Below are 20,121 nucleotides of genomic sequence, written 5' to 3' on the forward strand. Positions count from 1 at the left end.
GTGCTCAGCATCATATCCAGAGGTTGTCTTTGTGAAATACCTCCCACTCTCATGGTCAGCACAACACACTTTTGTGAAATATCCTGCTGTTTGGATCAAAAGGTAGTCATCATGCATCTCTATGAGAATCAACAATCGCCATTAGCATGTAAAAGGAAGCACAGCTATCCTCCAATGATACAATACCCAAGTATTCACAACATTTCTTAAAAACACAATCAAAATCCACTCACGTTACAGATAAAAATTGCGCTGTGACATCACGAATATTTCTCTATAGAGATAGACTAAGGCCTCGTACACACGATTGGATTTTCCGACAATAAATGTGTGATGGCAGGGTTTTGTCGGAAAATTCGACCGTTTGTATACTCCATCGGACAATTGTTGTTGGATTTTCCGACAACAAATGTTGGGTGTTCATGCTTTCAAATTTTCCAACAACAAATGTGTGCCGTTGGATTATCCGATCCTGTGTACACAAGTCCAAAGTACAAACACGCATGCTCAGAAGCATTGCTAACCATAGCACAACATTAGCAGAAGTTGTCCAAGGGTGGCGCTAAAGAGCTGAAAAAACATGTTTCATATTTGTTGGCTGACAACGTTTTGCCGTCTGTATACAGAACAAGTTCACGGCCAACGCCGTTCGGACAAAATTTGTCAGACGGAAATCCGATCATGTGTACGAGGCTTATGACTGTCTCACCACCTCCAGACACTACGGACTATGACAGCAAGTCTTCATTTTATCACTTCTGACTTCGTCACAAAAGTGTGTTGTGCCAACCATGAGAGTGGGAGGCATTGAATGTTAATAACCTAGAATTGAATTTCTAATCACAGCGCTGCCGTTTGGAGTGATAACCTTTTCTTACTTTAAACTACTATTTGTTCAAAGGTGGCAACGGTGAGCACTATACAGTCATGACCAAAAGTTTTGAGAATGATACAAATATACATTTTCACAAAGTCTGCTGCCTCAGTTTTTATGGTGCCAATTTGCATATACTCCGAACATTTTAAAAAGTAATCAGATGAATTGCTATTAATTGCAAAGTCCCCCTTTGTCATTAAAATGAACTTCATCCCATAAAAAAAATGTCCACTGCATTTGTGAAGAAGGCTTCAGGACGCTCAAGAAAGTCCAGCAAGCGCCAGGACCAGGGCTCAAGTCCTGTAGAAATGCGTGGGAACGGAGTTCCTGCACTTTTTTCAAGGCAGGAACTCAGTTCCCTTTGCAGGACTAGAGCAGCCGAGCCGCCCGAGCCAATCCTTCACTAATCGGCGATGCCCAGCTCGAGTCACTGTCAGGGGCAGGCGAACCTTAGTAATCCTTTGTTACTGCCCGCTTCCTGTATATGGATTCATCGGGTAGTGTGTGGGTATTCCGTCACTTCCTTGATGCCGCAATGTCTCCTGGGAACAATGACAAAAGCTCCCAGGAGACATTGCGGCATTGAGGAAGTGACAGAATAACCGCACACTACCTGTTAAATTCATATACAGGAAGCGGGCAGTAACATAAAGGATTAGGTACAGTGGATCGGAAAAAAAAAAAAAAACATGCGGTTTAGTAATTATGCATATGAGCGTATCATTTTTTATTTTTTTTGGTTGGGTGGGAGGGAGTTCCCACACTTTTTTCCCCAGGACTTGACCCCTGGGCAGGACCGTCTTCTACAGTTGATTCAGCTGTGGGATCGGGGTACCACTAGTGCAGAGCTATCTCAGGAATGGCAGCAGGCAGGTGTGAATACATCTACACACACAGTGAGAAGACTTTTGGAGGGTGGCCTGGTGTCAAGAAGGGCAGCAAAGAATGCACTTCTCTCCAGGAAAACATCAGGAACAGACTGATATTCTGAAAAAGGTACACGGATTGGACTGCTGAGCACTGGGGAAAAGTCATTTTCCTGGTGCCTCCATGGCAGCATACCAATGGTCATGGCTCCGCCCCCGACCGACCCACAGGACCACTTAACCGGTTAAGCCCCGGACCTTTAGGCAGCTAAATGCACAAGCCAGGTTTTGTGATTCAGCACTGCGTCGCTTTAACAGACATTTGCGCGGTCGTGCGACGTGGCTCCCAAACAAAATTGGCGTCCCTTTTTCCCCACAAATAGAGCTTTCTTTTGGTGGTATTTGATCACCTCTGCGGTTTTTATTTTTTGCGCTATAAACAAAAATAGAGCGAAATTTTCAAAAAAATTCAATATTTTTTACTTTTTGCTATAATAAATATCCCCCAAAAACATAGGTTTGACCTCATATTATATGTGTAGCACTACCCCCGAAAGAGCTGCTGGTTAGTTTTGGTCTGCCGCTACCCCACTGTTCTCCATGTTGGCTCAGAATCTAGGGTTAATAAATAAAAAAAAACACGGTTGCCAGTCACTGAGTCTTTTTCAAGAGCTTGTTATTCAACCACAACTTTGACGGAACAAGGGTGATGGAGGGAGAGGGAAAGTTCAGGTACCTTTCTGTAGATCAATGAAACCTTGAGATCCCTGAGACAGGTGCACTCACTGGACCTTGCTCACCCGGACAGACCTCTGCCACAGACCTGGCAGCCGGCATGATGCACGAACAGTCAAAAAGCCACAGACCTTATAGTAACAATAGCTGCTGAACGATCCTCTGCCACAGGATCCAATAATCAGGATTTTCCTCAGTAAACTCAGTTGCACAGTATGAAAAATTCCCTTTAAGCCAGTGTTTCTCAATTCCAGTCCTCAGGCCCCCCCAACAGGTCAGGTTTTCAGGATTTCCCTCAGATGAAAAGGCTGTGGTGATTACTAAGGCAGTGAAACTGATCAAATCACCTGTGCAAAATAATGGAAATCCTGAAAACCTGACCTGTTGGGGGGGCCTGAGGACTGGAATTGAGAAACACTGCTTTAAGCCAACCCGGCAATACTGTGAAGGATGCGCGTCCTCCAACTGAGGTACCAGGCTCCTCTCGAGATACCAGCTTCCAGCTGTGTCCTCTCCAAGACGAGTCCTCCTCCGGTTCCTTCAGTTGACCAGCTTCATCCCGCAGGACAGACACCATAGGATCACCCTTGAGCCAGTAGGCCCCATATAGCTTCTGGGCCTACCTCCAGTTGCAAAGCCTCGGGCCAGCCGGCCCCCGAGGCAGAAGAGGAACTGTCACATTCCCCAGGTCAAGGCAACCATGAGGGGAGAGGGCAAGGAAAATGGCGTCCACCCCTTAAGTACCCTCCCCCAGCATGCCTAGCGGTAAAGAAACTCCCACTAGGTTGGTTCTGGGAAAGAGCACCCAATACACTCTCTCTGGCTGTAACTTCCAACACGGGACCAGAGGGGACAACACCACCTACTGGTACCCATGAGAAATACACCCAACTCAGTTAGAGCTGGAGCAAAGGCCAATTTAGCCATAAAACACAAATAGGTCATCTGTTGGAGCCATAGGCTCTAATAGGCATCCAAAAAGGTGAACATCGGGCGCCATGTTGGGCGCTCACAGTTCACTCAGTGTTGTGTTAGGAAATATTCATTCGCTTTCCTAACACTTAAAGTGGATTATGTTCATCATATGTTATGTTATGTTTATCATAATATGAGGTGATTCACAGTTCATTGTATATTACCAGGATGTGTTATGTGGGGGAGGGGTGGATTTCTCACTTTTTATACTGTGGATCACCTCATATTATGATAAACATAACATATGATAAACATGTCCAAGCTAGATATGTAAATAACCAGTCACTCAAAGCAAGGAGAGAGGAAAGGACTTTTTATTTAGACAGGTTTTTATCTGGAAGTCTGTTAATTTTCACTGAACAATAAAAGAGGATTGCTCTGAGCTGGATTAACTCTGTGTGGCAAGACTGGGCACAGATGATAGGAAATCTTATACTCTACATTGTGACATAAAAAAAAAAAAAATGGGGTTTACATCCACTTTAAGTGTTAGGAAATATATTCATTTGCTTTTCTAACACAACGCTGAGTGAACTGTGAGCGCCCAGCATGGCGCCCGATGTTCACCCTTTTGGATGCCTATTTTGGGTTTACATCCACTTTAACCGCCACAGTGGCTGCGTTTGATGGGGGGGTTTTTTAGTTTATTTGTCCAGCCGCTAATGCCCCACCATGCCTTTGTGATCTCTCCCCTATCTCTCCTATCTTCTGCCCTCTCTGTACCCCACCATTGCTCTGTGTGTGAGGCCTCTCCTATATCCTGTGCCCTCTCTGTACCCTACCATTACTCTGCGATCCCTCTCCTAAATTATGCCCTCTCTATACTCCATCAGCCCTCTACAATCCCTCTCCTATCTTCTGCCCTCTCTGAAGCCAACCATTTGTGATCACTCTTCCCATCTTCTGCCCACTTTCTGCTCTCTCTCTCATATGTAGTCCAATACACATCAAGCATTTTGCAGGTACAACCTTTAGGCCCCTTTCACATTGAGGCGTGTTTTTCATGCGGTACAGCGCTAAAAATAGCGCTGCTATACCGCATGAAAAATCATGCCCTGTAGTGTTCAATGTGAAAGCCCGAAGGCTTTCACACTGAAGCGGTGCGCTAGCAGGAGCGCTCCAAAAGTCCTGCTAGCCGCATCTTTACTGCGGTATAGGAGCGGTGTGTTCACCGCTCCTATACCGCGCCTTCCCATTGAAATCAATGGGAAACCGCGGTAATACCGCCCGCAACGCCCTTTTTCGGCCGCTAGCGGGGGTTAAAACCTCACCGCTAGCGCCCGAATATCGCGGTAAATACGACGGTATATCGGCGCTACAAATAGCGCGGCTATGCCGTCACCGCGGCTCCACGCCTCAATGTGAAAGAGGTCTAAATGTCTAAGCTGCCGAAATCACCTCATATCCCTTAACAAATCTGCAGATTAATGTAATTTATTATGTAGATTGCTGTTTCTGCAGACTAATTAGCCATATTTCTCTGCTGCAAATACTGTTTAAATATTAATTAACTTTTATTTCTGTGAAAAAAATAAAAAGTTTGGCTAATTGGAGTATATTATTATTATTATTATTATTTTAAGAGCTATCCTAGGCGACAAGTAAAGTCAATTAGTGAAATGCTGATGAATTTCCAGAAAACACAGCTGTAAAAAGTCCAAAACAAAATTACCTTCATCTAAAATTCAATGTAATAAATTAAAGACAAGTTCCAGATAGCTTCTTATATGTGACTTGAGTGGGATCCGCTTCATGTTGTACAACTTACTCTCTTGCTTTGTGCATCACCAATCAGATTCGAAATTCCATGGTAGGTTTGGATGTAATTGGCAGTCTCAGGCCTTGTACACACGATAGGTTAACCAGAGGACAACGGTCTGATGGACCGTTTTCATCGGTCAAAACCGATCGTGTGTGGGCCCCATAGGTTATTTATCCACAGGTTAAAAAAAGCCAACTTGCTTTAAATTAAACCTATGGATTCCTAACCGATAGGTCAAAAACGATTGTTAGTAGGCACAACCATCGGTTAAAAATCCACGCATGCTCAAAATCAAGTCGACGCATGCTTGGAAGCATTGAACTTCGTTTTTTTCAGCACGTCGTGTTTTACGTCACCGCGTTCTGACACGATCGTTTTTTAACCAATGGTTTGTAGGCGCGACGGACCATCAGCCAGCTTCATCGGTTAACCTAGGACAACGGTCCTTCAGACCGTTATCTTCGGATGGACTGATCGTGTGTACGAGGCTTAAAGTATACGCTAGTATGAGTGCTGATACTTTGGTATATTTAAAGTCGATAGATTTTTCATTGGGTGTTTGTGAATACCTCCCCTGAATTACAAACAATAAAAAATGGGTTCCCAGATTTTCTAATTACTGACAAAAATTAAAGTGATTGTTATTTTAAAGAAAAAATATGTGTTTACAAACATGTAAGGGAAGCGAGCACTGATTTTTAATTGGTACCACTGCTTTCACAATCTTCCCCTAGGTGAGCATGGGCGTAGCATAAGGGGTTGCAGGGATCCCAATCGCAACCCCACCCCCCTAGCTCAAGGGGGCCCCTGTAGCCTTCCAGTCATCATATCCTCCACAAAGTCCAGCTCTGATCTGCCCAAGGGACCCACTGCCATGCTCCAGTACTGGGCTTCTACTTTGCCTTCCACGGTCCATACCCCTCCATTCTCATTGGCTGGGGACAAGCTGTGAGCCATTTCCTGAATGGAGAGGAGCACAGGGTGAGAACAGCCCAGGGGCCAGGTCAACTTTTCCATCAGGGCCCACAAGCTTCAAGCTACGCCTCTGTAGGTTAGGATGGAGACCCTTGCCCTGCCCCTCCCGCTGCAGGACCATCCACAAAGTTCTGACCAAGCTTGCACATGTGCAATGGGAAGTCCGCTGTGGTTCCTCAGGAAGCCACAGATGGCTTCCTATCCAAGATGGCGTCAATGGCCACTAGCAACCATAAGAAGAAACGGCTATGGGAGGACAGTGCTGGATCTAAGGCACTGGTGAGTATCTGATTCTTGTATTTATAGCTGCTGACTAAGAAAAATAAAGCCGAAGTTCCTCTTCAAGCTGGAAATACCCTAGAAGAATTTATTTGAAACATTTTGTTTCAGGTTCGTTTGCTTTTCTAAATGTTAGTGAGGTCAAATTGATGTATGTTTTTGACTGCAGTGATGACAATTTGAAGGCACGGGAAAAAATATTGTTCATTCAAGAAAAATTTTCTAACCGTAAATTTCATTTTTAAATCGGAAAAGTCCATTCATTCATAAATACTAAAAGCAAAGGAAATTAACACTTGTACAGATGAGAATTTTCATAGTAATGTTCATTCAAAAATCTACCAGTGTATGGCCAGCTTTAGCTTGGAGGTTTGTTGTGCTATAGTACTGTCTGGATGACGACTGAAGGTTGGTAAAAAGGAAGGCATTGTACCTCACATCCAGCTCAAGGCTTGCTTTTGCCGGGAGAGGCTTTATTTGTTTAAAAAAATATAATTAAGAAAAACTAAAGGCAAAGTAAAAAATTATATACTATATATGATACAGTCTGTGTCAGCAGTTTTTGTTTTCCCCCCAAAACAGATTCATTACTCATTAATTCTGCCAGAAAACTTTATTATTCAACTTTAACAAGGTGGCAACGCTGTTTTTCTGCAATAAAATCACACAGCAGTGTTGTCACCCTGTGGACAGGGTAGTCTTTAGATGGGTATGTTGTTTTAAATGGAGTTAAATGGATTTAAAAATAGGAAACAAACACTATTAAGCCTATATATGCCAACACTTTTTAAGCATTTACAGTAACTTTATTTTTATTGATTTTTTATGAGAAAAAAAAAAAAAGTCAAGTGATAAATTAAACAAACTAGAGGAAATGAAGAGGTGGATGCCGCCAAATAAATGTTATAGTTTTAAAAAGGTATGATCATCCCTATGTTTTTACACTCAAACACAGGACTAAAATATAGCACACAAGATAGATTAATTACACAAGATTTGTTTATATATATAAAAAAAAAAATTATAATCATTACAAATTATTAAAACCCAAGTTTAGTCAAAATGTTTTTTTTGTTTTTTAAATCAGCACAAGGGATGGTACCTACAGTCATTGGAAGATAGCCCTGGTGCAATTGGCTAAGGTTTTAGTCATGTACATTTGTCAAGAGTGCCGACTATGCCCAACCTTTCTGCCCCTCTCCCGCATCGAGAGGGGGTTCAGACAAGTCTAAAACCTCGTACACACGATCGGTTTTCCATCGGACAAATCAGTGGAATTTTGTGCGATCGGCGTCGGCCGTGAATTTGTATTGCATACAAACGGCAAAACATTGTTGGCCAACATACACAAAGCTACATGTTTTTTCAGATCTTTATCGCCACTCTTTGGGCAACTTCTGCTAATGTTGTCTTATGGTTAGCATTTATTCGGAGCATTCGTGTGTGTACTTTGGATTTTTTTCCGACAAGACACATTTGTTGTCAGAAAATTTTGAAGCATGCTAATCCCACATTTGTTGTCGGAAATTTCAACAATTGTCCGATGCTGTATACAAACGGTCGGATTATCCGGAAAAACCCTGCCATCACACATTTGTTGTTGGAAAATATGATTATATGTACAGGCCTTTAGGGGGGGCTAAGGTAAGATAAAAAAACTTCTGACTTTACAACCCATTTAAAAGGTAAAAAAAAAAAAAAAAATATGCGCGCTTCTATCAGGAAAATTTGAATTGAATGAACTAGCGGTTTTCAGTCACAAGGACACACATTTTAGGATTACCGGGATCAAACATGAATATTGGAACACAGATAATCAGCAAGACTTACTTGCTTTTGCCTTTATACACTGTAGCATAGGAGCCTTCTCCTAGTTTTTCCAGTTTTTCATACGAGTCGGCCTTCCCGAATTTAGGACTCGTTGGCTGAAGAAGAGAAAAAGACAGAAAGGAATTAAAACAAGAAATATATTTTGCTGGATGTTGAAGATGATCATGTGAAATGGTAAGATGGTTTCCTTAGCAGAGACACAATCATCAAATAAGTTCATACAGCTTTCTACATTCATATCAATACAGACCATTTGCTATTTGGGTTTCAGCAAAAAGTATTTATAATCACATTTCGTAAATCATTCATGTAGTATGGGAAAACTGGGAGAAATGACTGAATCCTAAAGGATCCAAAACAACTTCAGGTGAATCTGTGCTCAACTTTCAAGTAAAAGTTCTACTTAAAGAGACCCTGTCACCAACTTACAAAAATTTTGGTAAAATCCCAGAAAAATCAAGGATTTTAAATACTTCTAGGCAGGTTTTTACCTTCCATTAATTATCTTTATTCACTTGCAATGTACCTTTGAACTTCCTGAGGAATTTATTAAACCACTCCAGAAAGAGGCGATTCCCTAACACAGCCCCCTCCTTCCTTAAACGTCACAGTCCTCTCCTCTTCTGGGAATGTCTAGTTCTGGTCTGTGCTGGTCAAGCTCCTCTACCCCTCCACTTACCTCCTTACATAACTGTTCATTTAGTTGCCAGGGGAACAGAAGACAACTAGGCTTAGTATTGGACCAGTCTAGTGACCGACTGCCACATCCCTATACATATGCACAAAGGAAGAGGAATCCCAATGGGACTTTTAAGGCAGTGGATGAATGGGTGACCAGAGTATATGTAAAAATTTAAATCATTATTACAAATGGTTGATCAACTATTTTTAACCACTTGTAATAAAATTTGTAGGTTTTACATATACCCTGGTAATCCACTCTTCCTTAAAAGTCCCATTGGAGGTTCCTCTTCCTTTGAATACTTTAGAGCAGGAGCCACATCATAAATTTTACGAATATCCACGGGCCAAAAATTAAATGAACAAATCAAATTTAAATGAATAATAGGTTTTATGTGAAGTCCCCATCAGAGTCCTCTCTACAACAGAGTCGCCCTTAGACCTTACACCAGAGCTCCCCTGACATCAGACGACTCCTTATATTAGGATGACCAGACATCCCTAGTTTCAGGGGACAGTCCCCTGATTCAGGACACTGTCCCCGGACCAAGTCTGTCCCTGGTTTTGTCCCCATATTGGATTTAATAGGGGGCAGGGGCAATTTCAAAGACAGTCAGTGCAGAATTAAAATAAAATAAATTAGAATTACACACACCCCCTCTCCACCGTGACTACTAGCATAGGGGGGTTGTATTTTTCCCATTATCTGTGCCCCTTTCTGATGATCATGTGCTGTCAGAGCGGAGGGAATATTTATTCAGTTTCGGGCGCCCATCCATCTTCGCTCACATGTTCTTCTGCCTTGGCTCAAATCCTGGCCACCCGCCTGCCTGCTTATCTCCTTGCCTACCCTGGCGGAGTGATCTTCCTCCGCTCCCCATCCAGTAGTAGCCCGGCCTGGAGAGTAAGACTTGAGAGGCGGGCGGCGACTGGCAGAGAGTCGCCGATTGTTGCCATTACTGGTAAAGAACAAAAATGTCCCCGGATTTCATTTTAAAAATCTGGTCACCTTACCTTATATGAGAGTCTACATCTGATTGCCCTCTACTTTGGAGTCCCCATCACAGTCCTGCCTTACATCGGTGTCCCTCTTACACGACAGTCCCCATTAGATTCCCCCTTTACATCAGTGTCCCCTCTTACATCTAAGGACAAGATAAAATGTTGCAATGGGACAAAGTTTGGAGACCCCTGCTTTAGAGTGTCCCTTGAGTGTCAGTTCTGAGTCTGCTTGGGCTGCTGGTGACATAATCAAGATGGCGGAGCCCAGGAGAATTCTCTGGGTTTTTGGATGTCTACTCTACACTAAAATATTTTAAATGCATATAGAATAAGAGTAGATTTTAGTTGTAAAAAAAAAAAAAAAGTCTAGCGACAGGGTCTCCTTAAGATCAGATACTACAAGATGCTGGCTTTCACCTGAGGCTTCGCAGAAGATAATTTTTCTTTCTGAAATATTCACTTTAAACTACTCAGGGATAAAGAAAACAACTAATAAGTGTAAACCAATCAACCAATATTAAGACACAAATTGTTTAGTACATTAGGTGAATTTCGTAAAACCTCCTTCCATGCAGTTTAGCCTGAAGGTTTTAGAACCCATAATGCTTTAGGAAAATAAGCTGCAAATATGATAGTGTCCCCTTTAATATGAAAAGGATGACAACGGCATGTATTACATGGTGCAATGATGAATGTGGTAATAGAGGTGCGGAGTGGGATGGTGTCCCAAGAGGTATCCTAGAATATTCATGCCCCAGACATGTAGCGCATGCAATTTTGTAACCAGAGGCACACATTTAGACAGAAAGATGACCTGAATTGTTCCCTGGTTGGTGTCTTGTATACATCCATGTATCCAAAAAATGGCTTAACAGGACAGGAGACAAGTGTGTCACAGGCATAATATATTTCAGATGGTGACGTTACTTAATGTCTTGCTTATGCATCACGTTGGAGTGCACATATGTTGAACACTTGTTGAGGGACCTACTTTTTATGTATGTTTTTTTTCTCAGAAGTCAATTTGTCTTCAGAGTTGGTGAATTTCTGACCTAATTTTTAGCAGATTGAGCATTCTGTTCACCCTCTGCCCAGTGATACAAATAATCAAGCTTCTATAAGGCACTGAGAAAAACATTGGTGATTTCTTCAGATACACAAAAATGGATTCCGAGTGATTAACATTCGTTTTTGAGATTATCATTGTCCTTCTAGTTTTATTATTACAGTACTACCTTTGATGTGAATGCCCGACATTGCCACAAGGAGTTGTGTTGGAAATATGGAATTGCAGAGCTTACAAGGTCATGATATAAAAGACCATTTATCTTCCATTTTCTCAAAGAGCTTAATTTCTTTAAAGCCTAACTTCAGTTCCCTTTAAATAGTTTGCTTAAGCCAAGCTGGCTTAAAGCAGAGTTCTGACATTTTTTTATTTTTTTTTAAAGTCAGCAGCTACAAATACTGCAGCTGCTGACATTTAAAATAAGGACACTTAACTGTCCAGGGCGCCAGCGATGTCGGCACCCGAAGCCGATCTATCCCTTGGCTCACGGGTGCTGCCGCCGCCATCTTCGGTAAGAGTCAGGAAGTGAAACCTTGCAGTGTCACTTCCTGGTTCCCTACTGCACATGCGCGGCTCGCACTGCGCGATCCCACTGGCCCTTGCTGTCTTCTGGGACCTGCGTGTATCCCAAGAGATAACGAGGGGACAGAGAAGGCACCGAAGTGGCATAGATACCCACGGGTGTTGCGGGTATCTATGCCCGGAAGTGGGAGCAAAATACCTGTATTAGACAGGTATCTGCTCCCCCCCTCCATCCTGAAAAGGAGCCAAATGTGACACCAGAGGGGGGGAGGGTTCTGAAAAGCAGAAGTTCCAATTTTGGGTGAAACTCCTTTTTAAAAAAAACTGTTTCCTTTACTAATGCATGTGGTTACTGTCAATGCTGTATAAGCTGTATGCTAGATCAGCCACATACAGTTTAAAACATTCCAGTAGCAGTACGGGGATTTCCCGTCTGTTACTTTAACAAAATTGTGACGAGTTGAATGCTGTTCAGCCATTCACAGGAAGCTTTGTATTTTATGAATGAACACAATGCTTCCTGGGATTGCGAGGTAGAGATGTCATCATCCAGCCACCTCTCCACCTCTGCTAATCAGAAGAAACCACCTTATTCATTCATAAAATACATTGGCTGAATGGCTGAGCAGTGCTTAGCCTGATCCAATTATCTTTCCAGGAAGTAGAGGGTAGTCCCCATGTAACTGTATATAGTGTAGCACCCTCTAGTGTCATTAGGTTAGTGCAGGTACATTTATTTGTGTGACACATGGTAAAGAGTCTAAATCTGGGTCAGGGTTTACTGCAGGTCAGGCAGATGACTCAGAGGCAGGTCTCTCGTGCCTCACCCTGGTTCTGGAAGTACGGAGAAACTTAGTGGGTGGAGGCCAGGAGGGTTGATCTGCATACTTCAGTAAGGTGACCAGATTTTTAAAATGAAATCCGGGGACATATTTATTTTTTTACTAGTAATGGTGGCAATCAGCGACTCTCTGCCCGTCGCTGCCGCCGCCCACCTCACAGCCTGTTAAAGCGGGGGTTCCGCGGGAAAACGTTTTTTTTGTTTTTTTTTTTAGGTGCATCCACCGCTCTTCACATAATTAAGTTTGTACTCGCATGTCTCATTTTTGTATCCCTCCGCATCGACATTCGGCCTTAGAGAATGATTGATAAAAAAGTGTCCTGTATGGATCCATCTTGCTTGTGGGCACTGTGAAGCCCACAAGCTAATACGTCCGGGATACGGGGTCAAATCACGCGATAGTTGTTCTTGTTAGGTACAGAATTGTCTGCTGGGCAGCGTCACGCTGTGCTCCCAGGAGACACTGGGGAGATCGGAGATAAACCGACACGCCCACTCCCGCGGGAGGTGAACCAGGAAGTGCCTCCTTCAGACAAGACAAACACGGTATGGCATTAATATATACATTTTTGCATAGCCAACTTTAAGTATATACACTGAGCCGGTGTGATTAAGCAAGACTTTGAAATTAGGGTGAACCTCTGCTTTAAGTCCTACTCTTCGGGCCCCGGCTACTACTGGGTGGGGAGCAAAGGAAGATCACTTTGCCAGGGAAGGCAAGAAGATAAGCAGGCAGGCGGCTGCCCAGGGCTTGAGCCAAGGCAGAAGAAGGAGCTGAATGGGCATGCACACGAAACTGAGGAAATATTCCCTTCACTTCGACCAGCACATCATCATCAGAAAGGGGCACAGATAATGGAAAAAAATACACCCCCCCCCTAAACTAGTAGGAGCGGCTGAGCGGGGGGTAATTCAGTTTTTTTTATTCCTTGAAAGTGACCCATGCCCTGTTCAAATCCAATCCGGGGACAAAACCGGGGACAGACTTGGTCTGGGGACAGTGTCCTCAATCCGGGGACTGTCTCCAGAAACCGGGATGTCTGGTCACCCTATACTAGGGGAACTTGGCCAATCCCCAGGAAGAGGGCCTGGCAGGGTGACTAAGTGAGCCCTTAAATACGGATGAGTCATGCCAGCAGGGGAGTTGGGTAAACGATGGAGTGCTGAGGAGACTGTCAGTGGTCTAGGAGGGAACCCCCAAGTCTGTAGGGGGAGGAGGCTCTCCCCCCATGCTGGAGCTCGCGCTGGCTTGGGAGTATCGCGACAGCAGTGCAGTTTGAAAGGAATGTTGACTAAGGAGCAAGGAGGACAGCGAGTACATCTGTACACCCAGGGGATTCACAAGGGGAGAGACTGCCACATCTAGCAAGCCTTTCAGGAAGACTGCATTGTGCTCAACACTTCCTATCCCTTGCCCTGGGAGATCTTCAGAGCAGCCAGATGGGCTGGTGGAGAAGCAGCCAGGTGGGCTTCTAGTTCCTGCAGGCAGTTGAGCTGGGATCAGTGTCTACAGTTGAGTGGAAGATACTCCTGTATGCAGAGGCGTTGCTAGGGGGGTGCGGCCCGCACCGGGTGACACCCGCTAGAGGGGTGACACCATCCCGATTTTTTTTTTTTAGCTGACATGTGGGGGGGGGGTGGCTCCCCCCCGCGACTGCAGCGATGAGCGCCGCGGAATCGGAGCGCCGAGGTACAAGAGGAAGGGGGGTTGCAGGGTGACACAGCAGCACCATCCATCCCCTCCTCTCACAGCCACGGGCTGTTAGCGGTGCTCGGCAGTCGGTACACAGGCACAGCCCCCTCCTCTCTGTTTGTGTGTACAGAGGGGGAGGGGCCGAGGGGACCTTCTGTCCATGTGCCGTGGCGCTGCCTGCGATGATCTGAGGTACTGAATGGGGAGGGGGGTGTTTGCACCTGGGGGGATTTCACTGAAGGGGGGGGTGTTTGCACTGAGGGGGGGTTGTACTAAGGAGGTGTTTGCACTGAGGGGGTTTTCACTAAGGGGGGTTTGCACTGGGGGGTTGCACCGAGGGGGGGGGTTTGCACTGAGGGGGGGTTGCACTAAGCGGGGGGTGTCTGCACTGAAGGGGGTCTGTGTAATGTGAAGGGGTGCAGAGGTGCAGGCGGCTGTGTAATGTAAAAGGGGTGCAGTGATGCAGGGTGCTGTGTAATGTAAAAGGGTCCAGAGATGCAGGGTGCTATGAGATGTAAAGGGGTCCAGTGATGCCGGGTGCTGTGTAATGTAAATGGGTCCAGAGGTGCATGGTGCTGTGTAATGTAAAGGGGTCCAGGGGTGCAGGGTGCTGTGTAATGTAAAGGGGTCCAGAGGTGCAGGGTGCTGTGTAATGTAAAGGGGTCCAGAGGTGCAGGGTGCTGTGTAATGTAAAAGGGTCCAGAGGTGCAGGGTGCTGTGTAATGTAAAGGGGTCCAGAGGTGCAGGGTGCTGTGTAATGTAAAGGGGTCCAGAGGTGCAGGGTGCTGTGTAATGTAAAGGGGTCCAGAGGTGCAGGGTGCTGTGTAATGTAAAGGGGTCCAGAGGTGCAGGGTGCTGTGTAATGTAAAGGGGTCCAGAGGTGCAGGGTGCTGTGTAATGTAAAGGGGTCCAGTGATGCAGGGTGCTGTGTAATGTAAAGGGGTGCAGGGGGCTATGTGATGTAAAGTGGTGCAGGGTGCTGTGTAATGTAAAGGGGCCCATAGGTGCAGGGTGCTGTGTAATGTAAAATGGCCCAGAGGTGAATGGGGCTGTGAGATGTAAAGGGGTCCAGTGATGCAGGGTGCTGTGTAATTTTAAAGGGGTCCAGTGATGCATGGTACTGTGTAATTTTAAAGGGGTCCAGTGATGCAGGGGGCTGTGTAATGTAAAGAGGTCCAGAGGTGCAGGGTGCTGTGTAATGTAAAGGGGTCCAGTGATGCAGGGTGCTGTGTAACGTAAAGGGGTCCCCAGGTGCAGGGTGCTGTGTAAAGGGGTCCAGTGGTGCAGGGGGCTGTGTAATGTAAAAGGGTCCAGAGGTGCAGGGGGCTATGACATGTAAAGGGGTCCAGTGATGCAGGGTGCTGTGTAATGTAAAGGGGTGCAGTGATGCAGGGTACTGTGTAATTTTAAAGGGGTCCAGTGATGGAGGGGGCTGTGTAATGTAAAGGGGTCCAGTGATGCAGGGGGCTGTGTAATGTAAAGGGGTCCAGTGATGCAGGGGGCTGTGTAATGTAAAGGGGTCCATTGATGCAGGGGGCTGTGTAATGTAAAGGGGTCCAGAGGTGCAGTTGTGGAGAGGGGTACACAGTAGTAACAAAAACATATTGAAGGATGCAGAGGTATGCAGGGGGCACAGTGGGGTGTTTTTACATTTTAACGTGGGGGGGTGCCAGATATTGGATCCGCCCCGGGTGCCAAATGCTCTAGGTATGCCCCTGGCTTATAGGCTCCTGAGATGTGAATTCCGGTCCTGGAGATAGAGAGGTGGGGGGAGGGGACAAAGAAAAATGGAGAGAAAGAAGAAGGGATAGAACGAACAAGAAAGATGGATAGGGAGAGAGATAAAACGGGAAGAAAGGAGAACAGAGAACAAACAGTAGGGGAAAAAATATTTGAAAAATGTTATTGGGGGGGGGGGATGACACCATATTTTACCGCACCAGGTGACACCAACCCTAGTGACGCCACTGCCTGTATGCTGCTTACTACACAATGTGCTACTTTCTAAGGAACTAAGAGATCCTAGTCCTTAAGGGGCTTTTGCATTTCATCCTCAGACTGTCAGTGTGTGGGAAGGTGGACAGTTCAAAATCATGTATATAGGGAGGAAGTTGTCCCTGGTTATTGTTTGAGTCAAGCTGGGCATCCCATAATTCCTATTCCACATCCAAATTATTACCCCTAATAAAACAAAAACCAAGCTCCAAGACTGTCCCATGTGTCTGGAAGAGAGTGGAAAATGCTTGTTGTCTGGCAGTGTAGGAGTGGGGAAACCAGTTATTTGCAGCCCCTGCGGGGGTGGTGCTACAGTTGTATGTAGCTGATGCTACATACAGTTTATACAGCACTGACAGCTGGAGCATGTATTCGTGAAGGAAATAGTTTTCTTGGGATATCTTGACCCCAAACAACTAGACCAAAACCTGGGTTAGGGTTTGACAAACATTTGCTTCAAATAGCATCTGTTGCCTTACAATTCTGTGCCACTTCCCCTTTTTATGAACATTTGACCTTTCTATCTTACGCTGGCTACTTGTGACATGACAAGCATGTCTGTAACTTCTTCAAATTTGCAGACTAAAATTCAGGAACTCAACCAATATACTGAAGAATTTTGTCCAAGGTCAATGAACCCAACCAACGTAATGCACTTTGGGTTCTGTGGCCTTGGATAGAACTCCAAAGTATGTTGATTGGTGGGGTTCAGTGACCTTGGAAAAAAAATCTTCAATACATTGTTTTGGTTCTGTGGCCTTGGATATAATTTCTCAGTAAGGTTTGTGGGGTTTAGTGAACTTGGATAAAATTCTTCAATACTTTGATTTTGAATAGAACATTTTATCCAAGGTCACTGAACCCCACCAGCCAAGGTACTGAGGAATTATATCCAAGGCCACAGAACCCAATTAAAGTATTGAAGAATTTTATCCACAGTCACTGAACCCCACCAATCAACGCAGAGAGGAAACATTTGGTCATCAAGTCAACATTTGGGGGCCCCAACATAGGATCAAAAATAAAACATTAGGAACTTTCATATTTCTTGTCTCAGTGACTACTGTCTCTCAAACATGAGTATGACCTTCCCAACAGTAATAGATACAGCATTATAAACCAAACAAGCTGTAATGCTTCCTAATGCCGCGTACACACGATCGGAAATCATTCAAGAAATCCGTGGATTTTTTTCCGACAGAATTTCTGCTCAAACTGGTCTTGCATACACGCAGTCACACCAAATTCCGGCCACCAAGAACGCGGTGACGTACAACACTATGACGAGCCAAGAAAAATGAAGTTCAATGCTTCTGAGCATGCATCGACTTGATTCAGAGCATGCATGGTTTTTGGAATTGCATACAGACAACTGGAATTTCCATCAAGAACTTTTACCCGTCTGAAAAATTGAGAACCAGCTGTCAAATTTTTCTTGGCGGAATTTCCAACCGTGTGTACGCAGCATTACTCTGCTCGGTTTTCATTGCTCTACTTGTTACCTGCTAAAGAGAGGGTGGCTTTGGCCAATTATGGCTCAGGGGGTTTAGTACACGCCCCACACTATAAAAGGCCAATTAACAGCGAGAGACAGAGAGAGTGTCATTTTTTGCAGGTAGATAGAGCAGGCAGGCAGGCTAGTCAGTTAATGTTACAGTGTGTAGAGGATATATATACATCCCAGGTGTTGTACATATATTTATACACTGTGAAGTTTAGCTAGATCAGTTCTTCCTAATTTACTGGCAGGCAGGTGATTGTGCTATTTAAAGATGTTATCACAGGCATACTATAGACACCCAGCAGGTACAATATTTAAAGGAATTAAAAAAAAAAAAATTAATTTAAGCATCATTAAAATCACTGCTCCAGAGAGTCCCAGAGCCGAGAGTAAAACGTTAGGAGGAGGGACGGCATGACAGGTGGGACCGCAGAAAGGAATACAGTGTAGCTGGGGCCGTTTTAAGACAGAAGGAGGGGCCGTGGGGAAAATAGAGCAGCGTCGCTTTAAGGGAGAGGAGCAGGCTGGGGGGGAAAGGAGGGGCTGGCTGGCTCTAGCCTGGAGGGAGGAAGTGACATAGCGTCACTCCTCCATCTTAGCTTCAGGGAAACGTCCCACCCACCCTCCCATGTGGTAGGCGAGCGGTAGGGGGAAGGCGGTGTTTGAGGTTTCTGGAGAGGGAAAAGGCAGGAAGTTTGATTTCAAACGGTTGTACCCATAGGTATATGGGGGATACGGGTACCTTTTGGTCAACGTGGTTGACCAGGAAGGAGTTAATGTGTAGGTCACTGTGGACAGGTGTACTGCCTCAGAGCCTGGGGTTTGCGACTGAGGCCGAAGTTAAAAAACAGTTATTGTCCCAGTGGCCAATTGGAGTTGTGGTCTTTAGACCATCAGGTGGTTTAAAGCTGTGTAAAACGTTATTTATTGAAAATGGTTATTTATGTTAATTTTAGTTTTGTTAAATAAAATAGGCCGTAAGGCCAACTTTACTCCACACTGGTGTCAGTCGTTAATTTTGGTAAAGGGGGAAAAGGGTAGCAGTCATGAAAGGGGTGGTTTATAATGCAAGTCGGTCCTTAACATGTCATGAAAAAACGACTGTTTTTACAACTTATTTTCCAGTGATACATGTTCCCTGGGGCAAGACCCGGGTTCTCAAAGACGTTTTACGCCAATAACTTGCATATTAGGCTTTAAAATGAGCACTTTTGAATTTAAAAGTTCGAGTCCCATAGACGTCAATGGGGTTCTAAATGTTCGCGCGAACGTTCGGTCCGTTCGAAGGTTCTGGTGCGAACTAAACGGGGGGGGGGGGGGGGGGTGTTCGGCTCATCCCTATTCTACATGGGTTTTCAAAAAACTTCTTTGGACTTTATTTTGGAGTGCTGGCTTCTAAACTATCTCTGCTCTATCCAAAACCACACCCCAAAAAAATTATTTTGGTACATAACCTCCTAATATTTTCTCACAATGTGTACAATACACATAGGCATCATACAGACACATAAAACACAGTATATAGCCTTCTATATGGTACGGGTATATGAAGATTTAATCTTTTCTCAACATTAAAATCGGTATAAAATGATATGGCTTGATCCCTGCGGTGCAATTCATTCTCGCCAGCCATCATAACAACACCTGCTTCTTTTTTCAGGGAACTCCAGCGAGACAATAAAACGGAGTCTTAATGGAAGATTAAACTGAGAATCACCTGACGCTTCGTACACAAGCTGTGGGGATTATATGTCTCATGCATTTTTTATAGCAGAAAGCAGCTTGAGAATGTCAGACTTCATCGCTACATGAACTTTCTGCAGTAGCCTTTTTTATTGTTATTTTGGTAAGCATGGGCGCAAATGGTATATTATCCGATAGGGGATTGTTAATTAAGAGGAATGTGCTATTAATAGTATATTGAGTATTGCTTGTTTTATAGACGCAGTCGAGTGGGGAGGAAAAACACTTGAGGTGAAACAGTGATTGGGTTCATTCAAGGCTAAATCGTCCAATACACATCCAGATTATCTGCAGAGAAAGGTTTCGACATTCTCTACTAATGCACTGTACAGCCAAACGTTTGTGATCACCTGACCATAATACCTATACGAGAGTGTTGGACAAGATCTTCTAAGACCATGATCGTAAAAGCAAAGTTGGCGTCAACTTTGCAGAGATGAATGAATGAACGAACAACTTGTTTAGCGCTTCAAAACGCGAACTAAATTGCCTCAAGGCGCTTTTGCAGCCAGTGCCTGCTTGGGTCTTCAGAAGAGATGTGTCTTCAGAAGAGATGGGTCTTCAGAAGAGATGTGTCTTCAGAAGAGATGGGTCTTCAGAAGAGATGGGTCTTCAGAAGAGATGGGTCTTCAGAAGAGATGGGTCTTCAGAAGAGATGGGTCTTCAGAAGAGATGGGTCTTCAGAAGAGATGGGTCTTCAGAAGAGATGGGTCTTCAGAAGAGATGGGTCTTCAGAAGAGATGGGTCTTCAGAAGAGATGGGTCTTCAGAAGAGATGG

The 20,121-nt window shown here is 44.5% G+C and overlaps 1 protein-coding gene across 4 annotated transcripts in view; it reads right to left on the reverse strand.

The window, feature by feature from the left end:
• Positions 1-20,121, reverse strand: part of CDK14 (cyclin dependent kinase 14) — a 601,685-nt gene that overhangs the window by 406,742 nt on the left and 174,822 nt on the right. For all 4 annotated transcript variants that reach the window (XM_040352389.1, XM_040352390.1, XM_040352388.1 and 1 more), the window contains one exon: positions 8,300-8,394. In XM_040352389.1, coding sequence (XP_040208323.1) covers positions 8,300-8,394 — 95 coding nt within the window. The remainder of the gene's footprint in view (positions 1-8,299; positions 8,395-20,121) is intronic.

The sequence above is a fragment of the Rana temporaria genome, chromosome 5 (assembly GCF_905171775.1).
Source record: "Rana temporaria chromosome 5, aRanTem1.1, whole genome shotgun sequence".
Classification (NCBI taxonomy): Eukaryota; Metazoa; Chordata; class Amphibia; order Anura; family Ranidae; genus Rana; species Rana temporaria.